At 45.3% G+C, this 22,892-nt stretch overlaps 2 protein-coding genes across 2 annotated transcripts in view; one reads left to right on the top strand and one right to left on the bottom strand.

The window, feature by feature from the left end:
* Nucleotides 1-1,228: 1,228 nt before the first annotated feature.
* On the bottom strand, nt 1,229-12,728 carry prepl (prolyl endopeptidase like). The gene is made up of 14 exons (XM_038975005.1): nt 12,368-12,728; nt 11,919-12,044; nt 11,757-11,823; nt 11,411-11,632; nt 9,684-9,810; nt 9,308-9,524; nt 8,745-8,936; nt 8,130-8,336; nt 7,683-7,858; nt 5,713-5,929; nt 3,541-3,690; nt 3,221-3,347; nt 1,820-1,908; nt 1,229-1,506 (listed from the first exon to the last, which is right to left on the bottom strand). Exons 1-14 carry the CDS (start codon nt 12,506-12,508, stop codon nt 1,432-1,434), a joined length of 2,133 nt encoding a protein of 710 aa, XP_038830933.1. The 5' UTR covers nt 12,509-12,728; the 3' UTR covers nt 1,229-1,431.
* A 171-nt stretch (nt 12,729-12,899) lies between these two features.
* LOC120029421 (protein tweety homolog 2-like) overlaps nt 12,900-22,892 on the top strand; it is a 103,073-nt gene continuing 93,080 nt past the window's right edge. Inside the window, exons 1-4 of the mRNA XM_038974636.1 lie at nt 12,900-13,230; nt 13,885-14,069; nt 14,164-14,228; nt 14,911-14,921. Of these exons, the coding sequence (XP_038830564.1) occupies nt 13,063-13,230; nt 13,885-14,069; nt 14,164-14,228; nt 14,911-14,921 (429 nt within the window). The 5' untranslated portion in view covers nt 12,900-13,062. The remainder of the gene's footprint in view (nt 13,231-13,884; nt 14,070-14,163; nt 14,229-14,910; nt 14,922-22,892) is intronic.

Raw genomic sequence — 22,892 nt, forward strand, 5'->3', positions numbered from 1 at the left:
AAAATATAAATGCAACATATAAAGTGTTAAAAGATCCCAGAAATGTTCCATATGCACAAAAAGCTTATTTCTCCAAAATGTTGGGCACAAATTTGTTAAAATCCCTGTTAGTGAGCATTTCTCTTTTGCCAAAATAATCCATCCACTTGGCAGGTGTGGCATATCAAGAAGCTGATTAAACAGCATGATCATTATACAGGTGCACCTTGTGCTGGGGACAATAAAAGGCTACAAAAATTTGCAGTTTTGTTACACAACACCACAGATGTCTCAAGTTGAGGAAGCATGCAATTGGCATGCTGACTGCATGAATGTCCACCAGAGCATTTAAATGTTCATTTCTCTACCATAAGCCACCTCCAACAACATTTGGCAGTATGAACAGCTGATAAAACTGTGGGTTTGCACAACCAAAGAATTTCTGCACAAACTTTCAGAAACCGTCTTAGGGAAGCTCATCTGCATGCTCGTCGTGCTCACAAGGGTCTTGACCTGACTGCAGTTCAGTTTCGTAACCGACTTCAGTGGGCAAATGCTCACCGTTGATGGCCACTGGCACACTGGTGAAGTGTGCTCTTCACGGATAAATCTCGGTTTTAACTGTACCAGGTAGATGGCAGACATCGTGTATGGCTTTTTTGTGGGCGAGCAGTTTGCTGATGTCATCGTTGTGAACAAAGTGCCCCATGGTGGCGGTGAGGTTATGGTATGGGCAGGCATAAGCTACAGACAATGAACACAATTGCATTTTATCGGTGGCAATTTGAATGCACAGAGATACAGTGACGAGATCCTGAGGCCTATTTTTGTGCCATTCATCCTCCGCCATCACCTCATGTTTCAGCATGATTATGCACAGCCCCATGTTGCAAGGATCTGTACACAATTCCTGGAAGCTGAAAATGGCCCACTTCTTCCATGGCCTGCATACTCACCAGACATGTCACCTATTGAGCAAGTTTGGGATGCTCTGGATCGACGTGTACATCAGCGTGTTCCAGTTCCTGCCAATATCCAGCAACTTCTCACAGCCACTGAAGAGGGGGACAACATTCCACATGCCACAATCAACAGCCTGATCAACTGTATACAAAGGAGATGTGTCACGTTGCATGAGGCAAATGGTGGTCACAACAGATACTGACTGGTTTTCTGATATACCCCCTAATTTTTTTTAAAGGTATCTGTGACCAACAGATGCATATCTGTATTCCCAGTCATGTGAAATCCATAGATTAGGGCCTAATTAATTTAAATTTACAAATTTCCTTATATGAACTGTAACTCAGTAAAAAAAGAAATAGAAATTGTTGTCTTTATATTTTGAGTTCGTACCCCCAAACTGTTTATTTTATTTTACTCAACCCCCCCGTGGGTCAACCACACATGTATCTCTATATGGCTCTGATGAGTTCTCCTCCACACTTCCTTCTACTTCCGCCTGTTTTGGGTCTTCCGCTGGTTCAGGCCCAGCTCTGTGTGGAGAAAGGCCAGCTGTCGAGCACTCTGAGTGGGGTAGAGAGAGACAGGAGTGGGCTGTCAGGTCAGCCTGAGAACAGCAATGTTTAATAGTGTAATCCTCTTACCTAACTCCATATCAACAATGCCAACATGTTTTATGACTCAACAAACTTGGTTGGCAGGTTAGTGACGCTTATTACAGTGTTTATGATTATGTAGTGTTCATAAATCTACACTAACTCATGCACTATATATGGAATAGGGTGCCACTCAGACGGTTTATGGGTCAGAGACTGATCAGGTCATATTGTCGTGGACTCTATAAAAGAAGGGATATCATGAGTGAGCCCATAGATACCTCAGTCAGAGACAGTTCAAAGTCCCCTGGGCCAAAGTGGTCTGCTCCCGGTTGAAGGTCCAGAATGACACTGGGTGTGGACTCAGATTCTGGATACAGAGATGACAACACACAAACAACAAATTAGAAAACAAATGCATTGTTCATCATGTCCAATACAAGTGGCCGATCTCTATCAACATGACCACATCAGAGGTCGTCATTGCCAGGGATGAAGGGTTCTGATCGGAATGTGCCATCAGTGGCTGCAGTCAGGCGGGGTGCAACAATATCCAGTCCCTCTAGTAGCAAAATGGTCATTTAATCAATAGTAGCGAAGATATTTTAGGCTGGGTACAACAGCAATAGGTGTTTCCCCTATAATGTAGTGAGTGTCTTGTGTGTTCTGTAGTGTTTCCTCCTGTGATCACAGCTTGATGAGAAGAGCAAAGGAAACGAGGAGCTCTAATTCTGAAAAGTCCTCAGTAATTTCTCTCTAATCTGACTGCTGCTCTCCTAGGCTCCCTCCCTCCCTCTCTCTCCCCTCCCTCTTGTCCTCCCTCCCTCTCTCCTCAATGTGCTGTGTTTCACAAGCCTCCTCCTGACCTTGCCAGAGCCCAGTGTATTGTTCCTTATCTCTCCTGCTGATACACTATCTCATAAACATGCTAATGAACCCGGCTGTGGGTGTGCGATCAGCACTTTATCAATGACAGAGGAGAGGGGTAGAGATTAGTGAGAGACCCTCTCTGCCTGTGCACACAAGTGTGTGTATGTCTGTGAGTGACAGAAAATTAGACAGAGTGAATGTGTGTGTGAGCAACAGAGTAGGAGACAGTGTATGGTTGAGAGAAAGAGAGAGATGTACAAACACAACCCACATTTATGTCTATTTATTTTCCCTTTTGCACTTGAACTATTTGCACATCGTTACAACACTGTATATAGACATATGACATTTGAAATGTCTTCATTCTTTTGGAAATTCTGTGAGTGTAATGTTTAATGTTCATTTATTTATTTCACATGTTTATTATCTACTTCACTTGCTTTGGCAATGTTAACATATGTTTCCCATGCCAATAAAGGCCTTATATTGAATTGATGTGAGATTATTAAGGAGCGGTAAAGAGCTAGAGTAAGTCCCTCACTGGGGGAATCAGTATGATTTGCTGACGCTGATTCACATAGAGCTGCTGTGCTACAAGGTGACCTCTGCTCTGTACTGGATATAAACTCCTACACTTCTAGCAATGATCCATTACAGCAGTCTCCTGAGGAACACACACTCCTCTAGTGGGACCTGAATCTGACCACACTGCTGCTCTTCAGGAAGAACAAAACTCTGGACAATTCTGGGATAATGAGCCTTCATTGGAATATGCTTTAGGTAGAGTAACTGTTTCATGTCTATCTACTCACCAGATACAGGGTGGCCATTGAGGTGTGTGTGAATTGCTTCCTGAAGTCTCTCCTCGTACTTGTGTACTCCGGCTACAGGCACTCTGTTGTCTTCTATGTAGGCTGTGAGCAGCATGGAGGGGTAGTGCTGTGGTATACACACATACAAAAACGCTAATTTATATTATGAAGCCTTTTTTATCTCAGCAGTTGTCACAAAGTGCTATACAGGTAGCAGCCTAAAACCCAAAGAGAAAAAGCACAGTTTAAAAGTTGTTTGGGCAATGTTTGCATATTATTTTATGGTTTTGTGTTGTGTACAGTAAGGTTTATAAGCAAACCTGAGGTGTAATGTTATGACAGGGGCAGTAGGAGGCGATAGTGTCCCTTTGGCATGTGTCTGACATGGGATCCCCCCATTCCCCCCTCTCCTCCAGCGTCAGGGGCAGACTGGGCTCCTGCATAGTGCCCAGCACATCAAGGAAAGGTGCCTGGAGACCGAAGAGAACACCTAACCAGTGACTTGTGAGGTTGAAGGCCTAATCCTTACTCAAGATATGTGGCCATACTGTAACTTGAACTTTTCCACTAATTATACATTGATGTCCAGTGGCGATTTTAGCATGTAAATCCACATTTGTTTTTAGATGCATGCCAGCAAAGACACTACACATTCATTGCACTATTTTTAACCTTTATTTAACTAGGCAAGTCAGTTAGACTGTCAAGGAAAGAGCAGATGTTCTTAATGTTTTGTAAACTCAGTGTATTTTTTTAACCTTTATTTAACTAGGCAAGTCAGTTAAGAACAAATTCTTATTTACAATGACGGCCTACTGGGGAAAAGTGGGTTAACTGCCTTGTTCAGGGGCAGAATGACAGATTTTTAACTTGTCAGCTCAGGGACTCGATCCAGCAACCTTTTGGTTACTGGCCCAACGCTCTAACCACTAGGCTACCTGCTGCCCCCCACTATAATGGCAACAAGCTGTGCCCACAAACTGTTAGGGCCTACATAAAGTTGTCCCAACAGCAGAGCTTTCTTTCCAGCACAATGGAGTGAATCCTTACAAATGCGAGAAATTGCCAAGAAACCGAAGATCTTGTACAACGCTGTGTACTACTCCCTTCACAGAACAGTGCAAACTGGCTCAAACCAGAATAGAAAGAGGAGTGGGAGGCCCCGGTGCACAACTGAGCAAGAGGACAAGTACATTAGAGTGTCTAGTGTGAGAAACAAGCGCCTCACAAGTCCTCAACTGGCAGCTTCATTAAATAGTACCCGCAAAACACCAGTCTCAACATCCCATCTTAATCTTTTCTTTTTATTGGCCTGTCTGAGATATGGCTTTTTCTTTGCAACTCTGCCTAGAAGGCCAGCATTTCGGAGTCGCCTCTTCACTGTTGACGTTGAGACTGGTGTTTTGTGGGTACTATTTAAAGATCGTACTTTTTTGAGAAATGTCCTCTGGTCTGATGAAACAAAAATAGAACTGTTTGGCCATAATGACCATCGTTATGTTTGGAGGAAAAAGGGGGAGGCTTGCAAGCCGAAGAACACCATCCCAACCGTGAAGCACGGGGGTGGCAGCATCATGTTATGGGGGTGCTTTGCTGCAGGAGGGACTGGTGCACTTCACAAAATAAATGGCATCATGAGGGAGGAAAATTATGTGGATATATTGAAGCAACATCTCAAGACATCAGTCAGGAAGTTAAAGCTTGGCTCTTCCAAATGGACAATGACCCCAAGCGTACTTCCAAAGTTGTGGCAAAATGGCTTAAGGACAACAAAGTCAAGGTATTGGAGTGGCCATCACAAAGCCCTGACCTCAATCCTATAGAAAATGTGTGGGCAGAACTGAAAAAGCATGTGCAAGCAAGGAGGCCTACAAACCTGACTCAGTTACACCAGCTCTGTCAGGAGGAATGGGCCAAAATTCACCCAACTTATTGTGGGAAGCTTGTGGAAGGCTTCCCGAAACGTTTGACCCAAGTTAAACAATTTAAAGGCAATGCTACCAAATACTAATTGAGTGTATGTAAACTTCTGACCCACTGGGAATGTGATGAAAGAAATAAAAGCTGAAATAAATCACTCTCTCTACTATTATCCTGACATTTCACATTCTTAAAATAAAGTGGTGATCCTAACTTACCTAAGACAGGGAATTTGTATTAGGATTAAATGTCAAGAATTAAAATTTAAAAAAAAGAGTTTAAATGTATTTGGCTACGGTGTATGTAAACTTCCGACTACAGCTGTATATGTATATATAACATTTTATTTATGTATTTTTGCTAAAAATGTGGGGCTCAAAACCCCACCGGCTCTGCCCCACCTGCCCTGAATTACGGGTCGCCACTGTTGATGTCAGTGGGGTATTTGCTCGGAAAGTTAAGTTACACACACTTTTCACAAGTAAGGATTCAGGCCTGAGAGAGCAGAGAAAATAGGGGTGGAAATGTGTGTGTGTTTTTGAAGGCTGCAGGTAGGGTCTCGGTGGTTTTACCTGTAGTGTGACAGCTCGTATGAGTTGGGGGTGTAGGTTGCAGAGCGCCCCCACCAGTACGGCCCCGGCGCTGCGAGCGGTGAGGGCGGTCAGAGAGGGTCTCGACACCCCCAGGTCATAGAGCCTGTGGATACAGGCAGCCAGGTCCTCCACTCCTCTCAGTTTGCCCTCCATACGACCCTGTCTATGCCAGCCCAGGCCACGCTCACCTCCACCCCTACAACCACACATGTAGTCAGAGTGGTAAAACATTCAGAAGTGCTGCAAACTCCTTTTTTTACAAGACAGATAATCATATACAGTACCAGTCAAGTTTGGACACACCTACTCATTCAAGAGTTTTTCTTTATTTGTACTATTTTCTACATTGTAGAATAATAGTGAAGACATCAAAACTATGAAATAACACATATGGAATCATGTAATAACCAAAAAAGTGTTAAACAAATCAAAATATATTTTAGATTTGAGATTCTTCAAAGTAGCCACCCTTTGCCTTGATGACAGCTTTGCACACTCTTGGCATTCTCTCAACCAGCTTCATGAGTCTTGAAGGAGTTCCCACATATGCTGTGCACTTGTTGGGTGCTTTTCCTTCACTCTGCGGTCCAACTCATCCCAAACCATCTCAATTGGGTTGAGGTCGAGTGATTGTGGAGGCCAAGTCCTTTGGTGCAGCACTCCATCACTCTCCTTGGTCAAATACCCCTTACCTGGCCTGGAGGTATGTTTTGGGTCATTGTCGTGTTGAAAAACAAATGATAGTCCCACTAAGTGCAAACCAGATGGGATGGCGTATTTGCTGCAGAATGCTGTGGTAGCCATGCTGGTTAAGTGTGCCTTGAACTCTAAATAAATCACTGACAGTGTCACCAGCAAAGCACCATCACACCTCCTCCTCCATGCTTCACGGTGGGAACCACACATGCGAAGATCATCCGTTCACCTACTCTGCATCTCACAAAGACAGAGGTTGGAACCAAAAATCTCAAATTTGGACTCATCAGACCAAAGGACAGATTTCCACCGGTCTAATGTCCATTGCTCGTGTTTCTTGGCCCAAGCAAATCTCTTCTTCTTATTGGTGTCCTTAGGTAGTGTTTTTTTGCAGCAATTAGACCATGAAGGCCTGAATCCCGCAGTCTCCCCTGAACAGTTGATGTTGAGATGTGTCTGTTACTTGAACTCCGTGAGGTGCAATCTGAGGTGCAGTTAATTGCCGATTTCTGAGGCTGGTAATTCTAAAGAACTTATCCTCTGCAGCAGTAACTCTGGTACTTCCTTTCCTGTGGCGGTCCTCATGAGAGCCAGTTTTATCATAGCGCTTGATGTTTTTTTCAACTGCACATGAAGAAACTTTCAAAGTTCTTGATTGACTGACCTTCATGTCTTAAAGTAATGATGGACTGTCATTTATGTTTGCTTATTTGAGCTCTTTTTGCCATAATATGGACTTGGTCTTTTACCAAATATGGCTATCTTCTGTATACCATCCCTACCTTGTCACATCTGATTGGCTCAAACGCATTAAGGAAAGAAATTCCACAAATTAACTTTTAACAAGGCACACCTGTTAATTGAAATGCATTCCAGGTGACTACCTCATTAAGCTGGTTGAGAGAATGCCAAGAGTGTGCAAAGCTGTCATCAAGGCAAAGGGTGGCTACTTTGAAGAATCTCAAATCTCAAATATATTTTGATTTGTTTAACACCTTTTTTAGTTACGACATGATTCTATATGTGTTATTTCATTGTTTGTCTTCACTATTATTCTACAATGCAGAAAATAGTCAAAATAAAGACAAACCCTTGAATGAGTAGGTGTGTCCACATTTCTGACTGGTACTATATGTTCTACAGAAAACATTACAATGAGAGCACGAACAATTAATATAGCCACCCACAACAGACTTTATCCTGTAGGAACAGTTATTCTGTGGCGCAAAGGCTTCTGGGAGTTGTAGCGCTACCTGACATGGCAGTAGGCCAGAGCCCAGCCATCCTCAAGCAGCAGTCTTCTGTCTGGGCTGAAGTCCATGTTAAGGTCCATGCCATAGGCCCCATACACATGCACCAGCAATGGAGCACCCCTCAGGTCCTCCAACATAGGTATGTGGAAGAGAGTCAGTGGCACCATGGTACCGTCCTATAGGCCGAGAGAGAGTACAGTAATCACAATACACACACAAAATATTACATACTGTTTTCGAAAAAAAACTGTGCTTGTGTGCGAGGGAATGTAACGTGTGTGTGAGCTCCTAGACTATGGTGTTTCATGAGCCTCTGGTGAACCCTTACTGCAGGCTGGTAGGTCATCAGTGGATTACCAAAATACAGTCCACACCCATCATTTCGGCATTGTATTCTTGAGGCTTTCCTCTCTGAATGTGTGTGTGTACGATTCAGATCCAGTCTACCTGGCTGGGGGCCTCTAGTCGGGTGGTTTGATACTCCTGGGGGGTTCTGTGTTCCTCTGTGTCCTCCTGTAAGAGGAGCCTGTACTCCCTGGGGGAGTAGCGGTACAGGACAGGGGGGTGGACTGGAGACGACAGAAGGAACTCCAACCAGCCACTGTCTGTTAGCCCAGCCCTCTTGGTCTCTATGGCACAGGCCCACGGTGGCAGCTGAGAGATGGAGGACAGTTCTGGTTAAAAGGATACTGCTAGATTCTAGCAATTAAGTTGTGGATGTCATTTTTATGTCTCTGCGTGCAGTATGAAGGAAGTTAGAGGTCGTTTCATGGCTTTGCCGGAATCTCAGTATTCGTTTAAGGCCTAGCTTTCATGGTACAGTATACTACCAGTACACCTGGCTAGGCAGTGCAGTGTTAAACATAGTCATGGCCATCAGAATGATAATCAACTGCCTCAGCAGGAGGAGAAATAGAGTAGCCTGTTAAAGGACCACAATGGAAACAAGTCTCTTGACTTGTATCCTCTGTCTGGTGTAACATTTTATGTATTTTAAAACTGTGGAATAAAAATGATACTAATCAAATAAGAGAGATGTCTTCATATAGCTCTTTCTGTCACCTGCAGGGTGAATGTGGTTGCTGGCTGAGATAGTGGGAACACCTGGAGTGCTAGCAGGCCTAAGGGATCCCTGGTGGCCAACACACAGTGGTCCTGGAGCACCTCCATGTCCTTCACAGCTGTCCCAGGACCAGGGCTACACACTGGGACCCAGTGTTTGATGGAGGGGGATGAGAGAGGTGCCCTCAACACCTGGGACAGCATAGAGTAGAATCATAGATTATATTGATAACACATGCATTTATCACGTCATGTACACACACAAACACAGTGTGCAACTGTGCGTGCTGTTTGTTTGCATGCAGATCCACTGATTTGTCCATAGAGAATATTTTTATTTCAATGTCTATGGCGTTGTCTGAGGCAGTAGGCTACCTGGTACTCTATCAATGTCTATGGGGTTGTCTGAGGCAGTAGGCTACCTGGTACTCTATCAATGTCTATGGGGTTGTCTGAGGCAGTAGGCTACCTGGTACTCTATCAATGTCTATGGGGTTGTCTGAGGCAGTAGGCTACCTGGTACTCTATCAATGTCTATGGGGTTGTCTGAGGCAGTAGGCTACCTGGTACTCTTGTCCAGGTCCAGTGTTGGCCAGGATGTACAGCTGGCCGTGGGAGTGCTCTACATGGTACAGCAGCTCAGGGAGGCGGGCCTGGACCAGGGTGGGCTCCATAAGGGGCTTGGCGCTGTCAATCAGCCACACCTCAGAGCTCCTCTTACTGCTGCAGTTAACAAGCACCAGCCTCCTGTCTCTGGAGAGACTCACCTCAACAAACACACTGTGGACAAAAGAAAACTTACGAAAACAGAGCACTTTAACACATGTTCTCTGTGTTTTAATGGCTCGTGTCCTAACATGGCCTCTTTCAAACATTACAGTACATGATGTACACACACACACACAGGTGTGACAAAGGAGAGGTGTGTGTTAGTCTTACTCAGGCTGCTGTTCCTGGTACACCAGGGCGCTTCTGGTCCCAGTGGCAGTCAGGTCCAGACGGAACACATGGTGACACTGGAGTTTCTGCTGACTGCTGTAGAATAGGATGTCATCTGTAGCCCACTCTAAACACACACACACACACACACATACATACGACAATCCTCACACATCTTATTTTCTGTGTAGAAGAGTCCATATTAAACACAGTGCCTTTGGAAAGTATTCAGACCCCTTGACTTTTCCACATTTTGTTAAGTTACAGCCTTATTCTAAAATGGATTATTATTATTTTTTAATCCTCAGCAATCTACATACAATAACCATAATGACAAAGCGAAAACAGGTTTTTAGAAAGGTTTGTAAATGTATTACAAATAAAAAAACAGAAATACCTTATTTACATAAGTATTCAGCCCCTTTGCTATGAGACTCGCAATTCCGCTCAGGCGCATCCTGTTTCCATTGATCATCCTTGAATTGTTTCTACAACTTGATTAGAGTCCACCAGTGGTAAATTCAATTGATTGGACATGATTTGGAAAAGCACACACCTGTCTATATAAGGTCCCACAGTTGACAGTGCATGTCAGAACAGAAACCAAGCTATGAGGTCGAAGGAATTGTCCGTGGCACAGATCTGGGGAAGGGTACCAAAACATTTCTGCAGCTTTGAAGATCCCCAAGAACACAGTGGCCTCCATCATTCTTAAATGGAAGAAGTTTGGAACCACTAAGACTCTTCCTAGAGCTGGCCGCCTGGCCAAACTGAGCAATCGGGGGACAAGGGCCTTGGTCAGGGAGGTGACTAAGAACCCGATGGTCAGTCTGACAGAGCTCCAGAGTTCCTCTGTGGAGATGGGAGAACCTTCCAGAAGGACAATCATTTCTGCAACACTCCACCAATCAGGCCTTTATGGTAGAGTGACCAGACGGAAGCCACTCCTCATTAAAAGGCACATGACAGCCCGCTTGGAGTTTGCCAGAAGGCACCTAAAGACTCTCAGACGATGAGAAACAGGATTCTCTGGTCTGATGAAACCAAGATTGAACTCTTTGGCCTGAATGCCAAGCGTCACGTCTAGAAGAAACCTGGCACCATCCCTACGGTGAAGCATGGTGGTGGCAGCATCATGCTGTGGGGATGTTTTTCAACGGCAGGGATTGGGAGACTCCTCAGGATCGAGGCAAAGATGAACGGCGCAAAGTACAGAGAGATCCTTGATGAAAACTTACTCCAGAGCGCTCAGGACCTCAGACTGTGGCGAAGGTTCACCTTCCAACAGGACAACAACCCTAAGCACACAGCCAAGACAATGCAAAAGTGGCCTGAAAATAGCTGTGCCGCAAAGCTCCACATCCAACCTGACAGAGCTTGAGGATCTGCAGAGAAGAATGGGAGAAACTCCCCAAATACAGGTGTGCCAAGCTTGTAGCGTCATACCCAAGAAGACTCACGGCTGTAATTGCTGCCTAAGGTGCTTAGACAAAGTACTGAGTAAAGGGTCTGAATACTTATGTAAATGTAATATTTCACTTTGTTATTTTTAATAAATGATCAATCATTTCTAAACCTGATTTTGCTTTGTCATTATGGGGTTTTGTATGTAGATTCATGAGGAAAAAAATCGATTTAATCAATGTAAAGAATAAGACTGAAAAGTTTCCGAAGGCACAGTATAACACTACATTGTTTATCTCCATGTTATTAACCCTCTCCCTCACCGACGCTGAAAACCTTGTCAATGGTGAGTAGAGGTTGAGGTGTGTCCAGGGTAGGTTCTCTGTCTCCTAGCTTGACCAGGACACACCTGGCCTCCTCTCTGTGGGGGGTCTTCACTGTGGCTGCCAGGGCATGCTCACTGGGGGAGAGACGCAACCTCTGGAGGCTCCAATCTCCCTTCCCCACGGAGTCCAGACACAACACCTTTTCTGGCTCTGGGTCACCTGCAGCCAGTCAGTCACAAACCCACACCGTACATTGTTTAATGTAATTTACTTCTCTTCAGCTCTGGACAGTAGTAGAAAGTGGTGTGATTAGGGAAAGGTCTGTCCAGAAAATTGTGCTTACCCTGCCTGGTGTCCATTCTATAGATGCCATCCCCCTCCATGAAGTACACGTGGTTACGCCCCTGGATCTGGAGAGACAGCTGTTTGTCAGTAAAATGACTACTTTATTAAACCAGTGCTAGTTGTTTAGACACCTTTGCCAAAACATCAGGCACAACTTTACCGTTGTATTGTCTGGGCATCCGGAGAACCTCTGGTATATGGCCCTCAACCTTCTCTTGAAAGACCTCTCCAGACTTCTGTATTTCTTATTATGAGAGTTGAATTCCACAGTGGAGCTGGAAGGGTCCTGAAGGACATGAACATATTAGGTGAAATGTATGCACAAATGCTCACAGTGTGACTGTCATCTGAATATATGTGCCTTTATACATTTGGATTGACCGTTTGAGAGTACATTTCCTACAACAAAAACAAGACCCCATTGCCTATCAGATTCTAAGAACAGGATCAATTTCTCTACGATATCCACTTCATCTTTGGTTACTACAAGGCTAGCATGTTTGTCAGTAACAGATCCCTAGAAACATTCCTTAAATATTAGATGAGGACAGTAATCAGAAGTAAAGGTCTGCGATGTAACTAGCACCAATAGAGAGCGAGTTACAGCACCTTTACTATTGTGAAACGACGTGCATCCGTTAGGTAGATCAATCCTCTAGGTTTGCAGGTGAAAAGGCTCCAGACTTGATTACATTTACTTCCCCGAATCAGAGGACTGAGCCACGATTGCAGACTGGTCATGGAACACATAGTCGCTGTCACTGTAACTGACCGACCAAGCTATCATTTCATGTCAATCATTGTTTTGAAAGTGACCACCACCCCAAGTTTGAACGCATTTTTCTCAAAAAAAAACCCCAGTATCAAGTATGTCTTCTTATGTCGCTTTAATAGTCCATAGTTCGTTAATGTAATTAAATGTAGTTTGATTGCCTTTGCCGTTGGGCAACCTCCAGGACACCAGTAGAAAAATTTCAAAACATTGATTTGAGCGCTGTTTGATGGCGTATAAACAAGGCAAAACGAATCAATCCCAGACGGCATACGATTTTTAACTCAGTACTGCGTTCGATGATGTTGGTAATAAATTGCTATGTCTTGCTGTCATAAGTGTACGGAAGTAGCATGCTTTCTCCAGCAACACAGGAGTAGTTAGGGTTTTACCGGTTGATGTCACGCTACCACTGTACTACTTGTCCTATTCTGTGAACAAACAGAGCCATACTCGCTTTATTAGACCGTGTGCTTCACACTGTAAATCATTTAGAATTTTATTTATTTTTGCCCAAAACACTGAAGACAGGATGGAAGGGAAGTTGACAGGTGAACCAGAAAAATGTAAATACCACGAATCGCCGTTGCCATCCTTGCCAGAAAATAAAGAAAAAGAGCTCATTACCAACCACCAATCCAATCGAGACCCTAATTGTGGAACCGACGTAGCTCGTGCAAGATGGACTCTCCTACGACAGGTAAAACAAGCGTCACATTTCCAATGGGTTTGTTATCAACTGACAGAATCAATGTTGTATTGCGCCTAACGTTAGCTAGCTAGCTAATATCATTGCGCCATTAGCTAGCTAGATATATACTGGCTTTAGCTAAGCTACATTTATCAGCGATTTACCATTCATAGACCTGTATCAGTATTTACAGTAACATGTGTAACTGAGATTATATACAACTCTCCAGTCCTCTGTCCCAGTTGGGCTGTAACCATAACAGTGTGAGGGCATGACCTGAGAGGGAGGTTTTGTCCTTACATGGGCATTTCACTGATACACAAAATGCTTCCAGAAATATCCTCTTGCATTTCAAATACTGTATAGTTAAAAAAATAGAAATAAAACATCACTAATTCATATTGCACTGAGCAAGTGCTAGTAATAAACTAAAGGTGTCCTGTGACAAGATAATGACCACACTACTACAGGAACTGTGGGGATCAGTTTCAAGGATGAACAATAGAGCCTGGAGCCATATCAGATCTTCATCACTAGGCTAGATAGAAGGTTCTAATACCTCCATGTCACTCTAATTTGGTCAGTACATGTGTTTTGAGGTGGTGTTTTTAAAGCAGGTCAGGTTGTGTGGTTTGACAGTTGCTATATCTCCCACTCCCTCAGGTGCTGAGGCAGAAACAGCTGGACAGTGCAGACTCAGAGGTCAAGCAGGTGTCTGTCCGGAGATTCTCCTCCTTCAACCTGTTCAACAAAACCAGTGTCACGCACCAAGAGACAGATGACCCCTCCGAAGGCCAGTGGGTGGAATACACAAGTGCTTCCTTCCCAGAGTTCAGTGCCTTTCTCAGGTGGGTTTGAGATCCTTGTTGTCCTATGTTTAAGCCGAGCACTGTGCAGCTTACACACACTGTATAATCATATTTATCTCTCATTCATTTCCAGAGATAACCTCGGGCCCATCAGAGTGAATGAGGTTCTCAACAGTTTTGACAATACAGGGAATGTCTGTGAGTACATCCTCCATATACATGTTTAAGAGTGTGTGTTCATTTAACCTATGACTACCTCCCTATGATGACCTCCGTTAACACACTGTTTTCCCACTTACATCGATTGCTCTTCTGGTGAGTCACTCAGCCTGTTGGAACGAGAGAGTGAGAAAAGGCGATTTTTACCATTATCGCTGAGGGCAGATTGAGGATCACCTTTTTGTAAGGACTTAACACAGTCTCATGCAATACAAATGATCTGATGTTACGCTGTGGAAGCCAATCAAATCAGCATCCTGAGGATGAGGTGAGAAGGTCATGCAGCTGTTTTTCCATGGTAATGGAAACATTGTTTTCTGTTCTGCTGCCACGGTGACAGCTGTCCTGTATCGTCTTATATAACGCTGAGTAACAGTTTGGTCAGTAAATCAGATGTTGTTTGTAGAAGAGGGAACCCCTCAGGGAAGGCTGCATCTCTCTGTACTCCCACTAGCAGGCAGCGCTGATCAGCAGTATTCACACAGCAGAGCCAGAGAGAGGCTCTCTCTTTCTATGCCTGCCTGACAGCCAGGTCATGTGATCATGTGATCCCCACCAGCCTGGCCTTTAGCAGGCCCACATACCTGCTACCCAGTGGGGTGAGCATTCCACAAATGTGATGAAAGGAACAGATTGGCTAAAGCTGTTATCTGTGTTCTAGCTCCCTCTCAAGTGAGCCCAAACTCGGGTGTTTTGTTATTATAGCTGAGGACTGTGGTCGAACTAGACTGGTGGTCTGGGCTTTTCATTCTGTGTTCCTGTGTGTTCACTTTTCCTCTTTCAGAAAATGGGTCCACAGAGAAAATACAAATCATTTGTCACCCAGGATATACACTGAGTATACAAAACATTAGGTACACCTTACTAATATTGAGTTCCACCCCCCTTTTGTCCTCAGAACAGCCTCAATTCGTTTTGGCATGGACTCTACAAGGTGTCGAAAGCATTCCACAGGGATGCTGGCCCATGTTGACCCCAAATGGTCCCACAGTTGTGTGGAGTTTGCTGGATGTCTTTTGGGTGGTGAACCATTCTTGATACACAGGGGAAACTGTTGAGCATGAAAAACCCAGCAGCGTTGCAGTTCTTGACAGCCTCAAACCGGTGCGCCTGGCACCTACTACTGTACCCCGTTTAAAGGCACTTAAATCTTTTGTCTTGCCCATTCACCCTCTGAATGACACACATACACAATCCATGTCTCATATCCTCCCCTTCATACACTGATTGAAGTTGATTTAACAAGTGACATCAATAAGGGATCATAGCTTTCACCTGGATTCACCTGGTCAGTCTGTCATGGAAAGAGCAGGTGTCCCTAATGTTTGCGCCACTCAGTGTATGTTGTGATGTAACAGTACACATGGTAATCATTGTATGTAGCTATGTAGACCTATGCATAGATTAATCCTCATTTTAATCAATAAGATAATAAGGACCGCTTGTGTTTGAGTGGATGACTTAGCACCCCATAGTGTATGTCGAGCCTTCTTTACAGTCACCTGATTGGTTCCGGTTATTCCTGTGTCTTCATAGCTATGGGAATCAGAGGGTCATCTGTGAGCCAGATGGCTACACAGGGGTCTAGGGTCGTGGTAGAGGTCAAAACTGGGACTGTACTCAGTCATCCCACATTATCAGGTCACACAGCACAGCATATACCATCACCTCAGCTAATCCTGATGGACCTGAAAACAGCCAGAAATAATAAGCAGTGGGTCCCCTTGCCCTTATTAGCATATCTGGGTTACATGTAGGCCTAGCTGGTGTAAACTAGGGGTCATAGGTAATACTAAAATGCACTCTGACCCTTCAGTATAATAGCGTAATTATTCAGATGTATTGTGGCATTATACCAAACAAGGATCTTTACTTCTGAAAGTCTTTACCTCTAAGTATTAGAGGTTCTACAGAATTCTGTCTCAATAGAGATTGATGTGGTATGAAATAGACAGCTTTAGGCTAGATGTTGTTGTTATTTGTCAGGAGAGCTGATGATCCTACCTGCTTAACTTTGTCTGACCTGCAGCTAATCTGGTGTCCAGTTGGTTGACTGAGGGATGAGAGAGGTGACCCTATCACCAGGACCAGGGTCTCGGGTTAAGAGGGTACAAGAGAACCCATCTGGTAGGAATGTGGTGCTTCCAGCTCTGTTCGTTCCCCTCAATGACCACAGCAGGATGCTGGTCTTCTCCACCTCCCTCGCACCATCCCAGCTGGAGGAGCTATTCACTGGCTCAGATAGATAGATATCTGGCTCCTTGACCCACATCTGGTCTGGATTTTCCAGGGGAGGGAGAGGGAGGTGGAGGTAGAGATTCTAGAGGTAGGGGGCCCTGGGTCCTCACTGCTAGGCAGGGCCTTTCAAACCCTCCTCTCAACCACTTCTAATTGATCTCACGCATTGCTAGGCCCAAACATCTCACCCCAAATACCCCTGTCAGAAAGGCTGGAGGGGGAGCTCAGGAGCTCATTGTCTGAAGAGGGGGTGCCCCTTGCCCCTGTGTTAGCTGCCCCCTGCCCCCCCCCCCCCACCCTCCACCTTGCACATCCCTAAATCCTCCCCTGAGGAGAGTACAAGCCACAATCCTTGGGCTCCTTCTCTTCCTGAATGGGAGTCCAAAACGCTGGGGGTGGATTAGTCCTGCAAATGTGTGCTTCGGTGCTCTATGCTGCATTGGCCATAGGAGTAGGGCTTGTAGGGGGGCTTGTTTTGGGGTTTAACTGGCCTTGTTTCCTGTGAGGACCAATGTTTCCAGGCACAATGGGGATAGGTGGGGCTGAAGAGGTTTTAGCTGGGTACATGAGAGCCTTGTTGACACAGGGTTTGGACTGGAGAGGAGCGGCTGGTTTGGGGGGGGGGGGGGGGGGGGGGGGTGTATGCTAGGCTAGGTCACACGTTGGGTTCAGATAGTCATGTGTCTTAGAGAGCTCCTCCATTGTAGGTTTCACTCTGTGCTGTCATAAGACTCTACAGGGAGGTGTTGTAAGACATGCTGTGGGATGAGCTGGGTGAATCAGGGCTACAGGGGCCATCCATATGCTGTGGGATGAGCTGTGTGAATCAGGGCTATAGGGGCATCCATTCAGACCTCTGTTCGGACACAGCAGGTCTCTGGAAATAGGCAGCCTTTATAATGTGGCTCCTTTACAAAACCACTCATTGTCACTTTGGTTACAACTCTTTTTAGTCTTCTAATCGTCCTCATTACCCGGTGACACGACCCCTCCTGCTGTCTCGTAGGCCCGAGAGCTTACATACATCACCGTGTGTGTGTCTTTGTGTGTGTTCAGATACCATAGCTCTATAATGGATGATCCTGCCTTAATGCAGAAAGTGTTTGAGCATGAATATGTACGCCTGTGTGAGTGTGTGTGCACATTTGTGTATGTGTGAGTGTACTGCATACTGTGTGTGCTTTAAGAGGTTCCCCCTGTGGCCCTCCCTTGTGCCAACCCTTTAGCAGCCCCTGTTTGCATAATTATGCTAATTCACTCTGCCAGAATGCTATCTAATTATATCCCGTTAGACAATGGCGGAGGGCTGGGGCCCTGGGTACTACATGCAGGTCTGGGGGCTGTAATTCTGACACACTGTGACACTGCAACTCTTAACTCTTGTGTTGGTGACAGTTAATTAGTGCTCCCCTGTGTGTGTTTACAGGCCAGGCTCTGTGACGAGCCTCTGTGCCCCTCAGTGTAACACTATACTGGTGGAGCGACCAGTGCTGCTACACACAACCACTGTTACAGTGGAGTCATTGGCTTAGTTAGAGAGCATGGTGCTGCTAGCACCACTAGGGTTGCGGGTTAGATTCCTGCATGGGCCACATTAAGGCTACTGGGTATGTCACTATGAATCCTAAGTTGCTTTGGATGAAGGTGTCTGCTACTACATGACAACTGCATTTATTTACCCAATTATATTATATTTACAGTCTTGAGTTAATCTAGTAAATTGTAAAAAGCAAAGTAAATGGTTTGTGAGTGTGATGTGAGTGTACCCTTGGGCCTGTCTGTTTGCTAGGGGGAGGTGTTGGCTGTGATGATTAGCTTTTGTCTCTCTCCTCTATTTAACACTCTCTCCCCCTCTCTCTCTCCTCTATTTCTCACTCTCTCCTCTATTTACACTCTCATCCTTCCATCTCTCTCATCCTCATAACACTCTCTCCTCTCTCTCTCTCCTCTTATAACTCTCTCCTTCTCTCCTCTCCTCTATTTAACACTCTCTCCCCTCTCGTCTCTCCTCTATTTTCTCACTCTCCTCTCTCTATTTAACACTCTCTCCCCTCTCTCTCTCCTCTCATTTCTCACTCTCTCCTCTATTAACACTCTCTCCCCTCTCTCTCTTCCTCTATTTCTCACTCTCTCCTCTATTTCCCTCTCACTCCCCTCTCTCTCTCCTCTATTAACACTCTCTCCCCTCTCTCTCGTCCTCTATTTAACACTCTCTCCCTCTCTCTCTCCTCCTCTATTTACACTCTCTCCCTCTCTCTCTCCTCTATTTACACTCTCTCTCCCCTCTCTCTCTCCTCTATTTAACACTCTCTCCCCCTCTCTCTCCTCTATTTAACACTCTCTCCCCTCTCTCTCTCCTCTATTTAACACTCTCTCCCCTCTCTCTCTCCTCTATTTAACACTCTCTCCTCTCCCCTCTCTCTCTCCTCTATTTCTCACTCTCTCCTTTTAACACTCTCTCCCCTCTCTCTCTCCTCTATTTTAACCTCTCTCCCCTCTCTCTCTCCTCTATTTAACACTCTCTCTCTCACTCTCTCCTCTATTTAACACTCGTCTCCCCTCACTCTCTCCTCTATTTAACATCTCTCCCTCTCTCTCTCTCTATTTAACACTCTCTCCCCTCTCTCTCTCCTCTATTTACACTCTCTCCTCCCCTCTCTCTCTCCTCTATTTCTCACTCTCTCCCTATTAACACTCTCTCCCCCTCACTCTCTCCTCTATTTAACACTCTCCCTCCTCTCTCCTCATTTAACACTCTCTCCCCTCTCTCTCTCCTCTATTTACACTCTCTCCCTCTCTCTCTCTCCTCTATTTAACACTCTCTCCCTCTCTCTCTCCTCTATTTAACACTCTCATCCCCTCTCTCTTCTTCCTCTATTTAACACTCTCTCCCTCTCCTCTCCTCTATTTCCTCCTCTCTCCTCTATTTAACACTCTCTCCCCCTCTCTCTCTCCTCTATTTACACTTCTCTCCCCTCTCTCTCTCCTCTATTTAACACTCTCTCCCCCTCTCTCTCCTCTATTTACACTCCTCACCCTCATCTCTCTCTATTTAACACTCTCTCCCTCTCTCTCTCCCCTCTATTTAACACTCTCTCCCCTCTCTCTCTCCTCTATTTACACTCTCTCCCCTCTCTCTCTCTCCTCTATTTCTCACTCTCTCCCTCATTTACACCTCTCTCCCCTCACTCTCCTCCTCTATTTAACACTCGCTCCCCTCTCTCTCTCCTCTATTTAACACTCTCTCCCCTCTCTCTCATCCTCTATTTAACACTCTCTCCCCTTCTCTCTCTCTCTTCTATTTAACACTCGCTCCCCTCTCTCTCTCCTCTATTTTAACACTCTCTCTCCCCCTTCTCTCTCTCCTCTATTTACCTCTCTCCCTCTCTCCCTCTATTCTCACTCTCTCCTCTATTTAACACTCTTCCCCTCTCTCTCTCCTCTATTTCTCACTCTCTCCTCTATTTACCACTCCTCCCTCTCCTCCTCTCTATTTAACACCTCTCCCCTCTCTCTCTCCTCTATTTAACACTCTCTCCTCTCTCTCTCCTCATCTCTCTCTCTCCTCATTACACTCTCTCCCCTCTCTTCTCTCCTCTATTTCTCTCTCTCTCCTCTATTTAACCTCTCTCCTCTCTCTCTCCTCTATTTCTCACTCTCTCCTCTATTTAACACTCTCTCCCCTCTCTCTCTCCTCTATTCTCACTCTCTCCTCTATTTAACACTCCTCCCTCCCTCTTCTCCTCTCTTTAACACTCGCTCCCTCTCTCTCTCCTCTATTTAACACTCTCTCCCCTCACTCTCTCCTCTTTTCTCTCTCTCCTCTCTAACCCCTCTACTCTCCCCCTCACTCTCTCCTCTATTTAACACTCTCTCCTCCCCCTCTCTCTCTACCTCTCCTCTATTTTCTCTCTCTCTCCTCTATTTAACACTCTCTCCCTCTCTCTCTCCTCTATTTCTCACTCTCTCCTCTATTTAACACTCTCTCCCCTCTCTCTCCTCTATTTAACACTCTCCTCTATTTAACACTCGCTCCCTCCTCTCTCCTCTATTTCTCCTCCTCTCCTCTATTTAACACTCTCTCCTCTCTCTCCCTCTCTCTCCTCTATTTAACACTCTCTCCCCTCTCTCTCTCCTCTATTTCTCCTCTCTTTCTCCTCATTTAACACTCGCTCCCCTCACTCTCTCCTCTATTTAACACTCTCTCCCCTCTCTCTCTCCTCTATTTAACACTCTCTCCCCTCTCTCTCTCCTCTATTTAACACTCTCTCCCCTCTCTCTCCTCTATTTCTCACTCTCTCCTCTATTTAACACTCTCCTCCTCTATTACACTCGCTCCCTCACTCTCTCTCTATTCCTCTCCTCCTCTATTTCACCTCTTCCCCTCTCTCTCTCCTCTATTTAACACTCTCTCCCCTCTCTCCTCTCCTCTATTTCCTCACTCTCTCCTCTATTTAACACTCTCTCCCTCCATCTCTCTCTCCTCTATTTAACCTCGCTCCCCTCTCTCTCTCTCCTCTATTTAACACTCTCTCCCCTCTCTCTCCTCCTCTATTTAACACTCTCTCCCCCTCTCTCTCTCCTCTATTTCTTCACTCTCTCCTCTATTTACACTCTCTCCCCTCTATCTCTCCTCTATTTCTCACTCTCATCCCTCTATTTAACACTCTCCCCCTCTCTCTCTCCTCTATTTCCCTCTCTCCTCTATTTAACACTCTCTCCCCCTCTCCTCTCTCCTCTATTTCTCCTCTCTCCTCTATTAACACTCCTCCCCTCTCTCCTCCCTCTATTCTCACACTCTCCCTATTTAACACTCTCCTCCCCTCTCTCTCCTCATTAACCTCTCACTCTCCCTCTCTCTCTCCTCTATTTCTCACTCTCTCCTCTATTACACTCCTCCCCTCCTCTCTCCTCTATTTACACTCCTCTCCCCCCTCCCCCCTCTCTCTCCTCTATTTAACACTCTCTCCCCTCTCTCTCTCCTCTATTTAACACTCTCTCCCCTCCTCTCCTCTATTTCTCCTCTCTCCTCTATTTAACACTCTCTCCTCTATTTCACTCCTCCCCTCCCTCTTCTCTATTTCTCTCTCCTCTATTTAACACTCCCCCCCTCTCCCCTCTCTCTCTCCTCTATTTAACACTCCTCCCCTCTCTCTCTCCTCTATTTCTCACTCTCTCCTCTATTTAACACCTCTCCCTCTCTCTCTCCTCTATTTACACACTCTCTCCCCTCTCTCTCTCTCCTCTATTTAACTCTCTCCCCTCTCCCTCTCCTCTATTTAACACTCTCTCCCCTCTCTCTCTCTCTATTTTCTCACTCTCTCCTCTATTTAACACTCTCTCCCCTCTCTCTCTCCTCTATTTCTCCTCTCTCCCTCTATTTAACACTCTCTCCCCTCTCCTCTCTCCTCTATTTCTCACTCTCTCCTCTATTAACACTCTCTCCTCCCTCTCCTCTCCTCTATTTCACTCTTCTCCTCTATTTAACACTCTCTCCCCTCTCTCTCTCTCTATTTCTCACTCTCTCCTCTATTTAACACTCTCTCCCCTCTCTCTCTCTCTATTTAACACTCTCTCCCCTCTCTCTCTCCTCTATTTAACACTCTCTCCCTCTCTCTCTCTCCTCTATTTCTCACTCTCTCCTCTATTTAACACTCTCTCCCCTCTCTCTCTCTCTATTCACTCTCTCCTCTATTTAACACTCTCTCCCCTCTCTCTCTCCTCTATTTTAACACTCTCTCCTCTATTTAACACTCTCTCCCCTCTCTCTCTCCTCATTTAACCTCTCTCTCCTCTATTTAACACTCTCTCCCCTCTCTCTCTCCTCTATTTAACACTCTCTCACCCTCTCTCTCTCCTCTATTAACACTCCTCCTCACCTTCTCTCTCCTCTATTTTCTCACTCTCTCCCTCTATAACACTCTCTCCCCTCTCTCTCTCCTCTATTTCTCACTCTCTCCTCTATTTAAACACCTCATCCCCTCTCTCTCTCCTCTATTTCTCACTCTCTCCTCTATTTAACACTCTCTCCCCTCTCTCTCTCCTCTATTTCTCACTCTCTCCTCTATTTAACCTCTCTCCCCTCTCTCTCTCCTCTATTTCTCACTCCTCTCCTCTATTTAACACTCTCTCCCCTCTCTCTCTCCTCTATTTCTCACTCTCTTCTCTATTTAACACTCTCTCCCCTCTCTCTCTCCTCTATTTAACACTCTCTCCCCTCTCTCTCTCCTCTATTTAAAACACTCTCCCCCTCTCTCTCTCCTCTATTTCACTCTCCTCCCTCTCTCTCTCTCTATTTAACACTCTCTCCCTCTCTCTCTCCTCTATTTAACACTCTCTCCCCTCTCTCCTCTCTCTCCCTCTATTTTCTCACTCTCTCCTCTATTTAACACTCGCTCCCCTCCT

The sequence above is a fragment of the Salvelinus namaycush genome, chromosome 35, assembly GCF_016432855.1.
Source record: "Salvelinus namaycush isolate Seneca chromosome 35, SaNama_1.0, whole genome shotgun sequence".
NCBI classification, from domain to species: domain Eukaryota; kingdom Metazoa; phylum Chordata; class Actinopteri; order Salmoniformes; family Salmonidae; genus Salvelinus; species Salvelinus namaycush.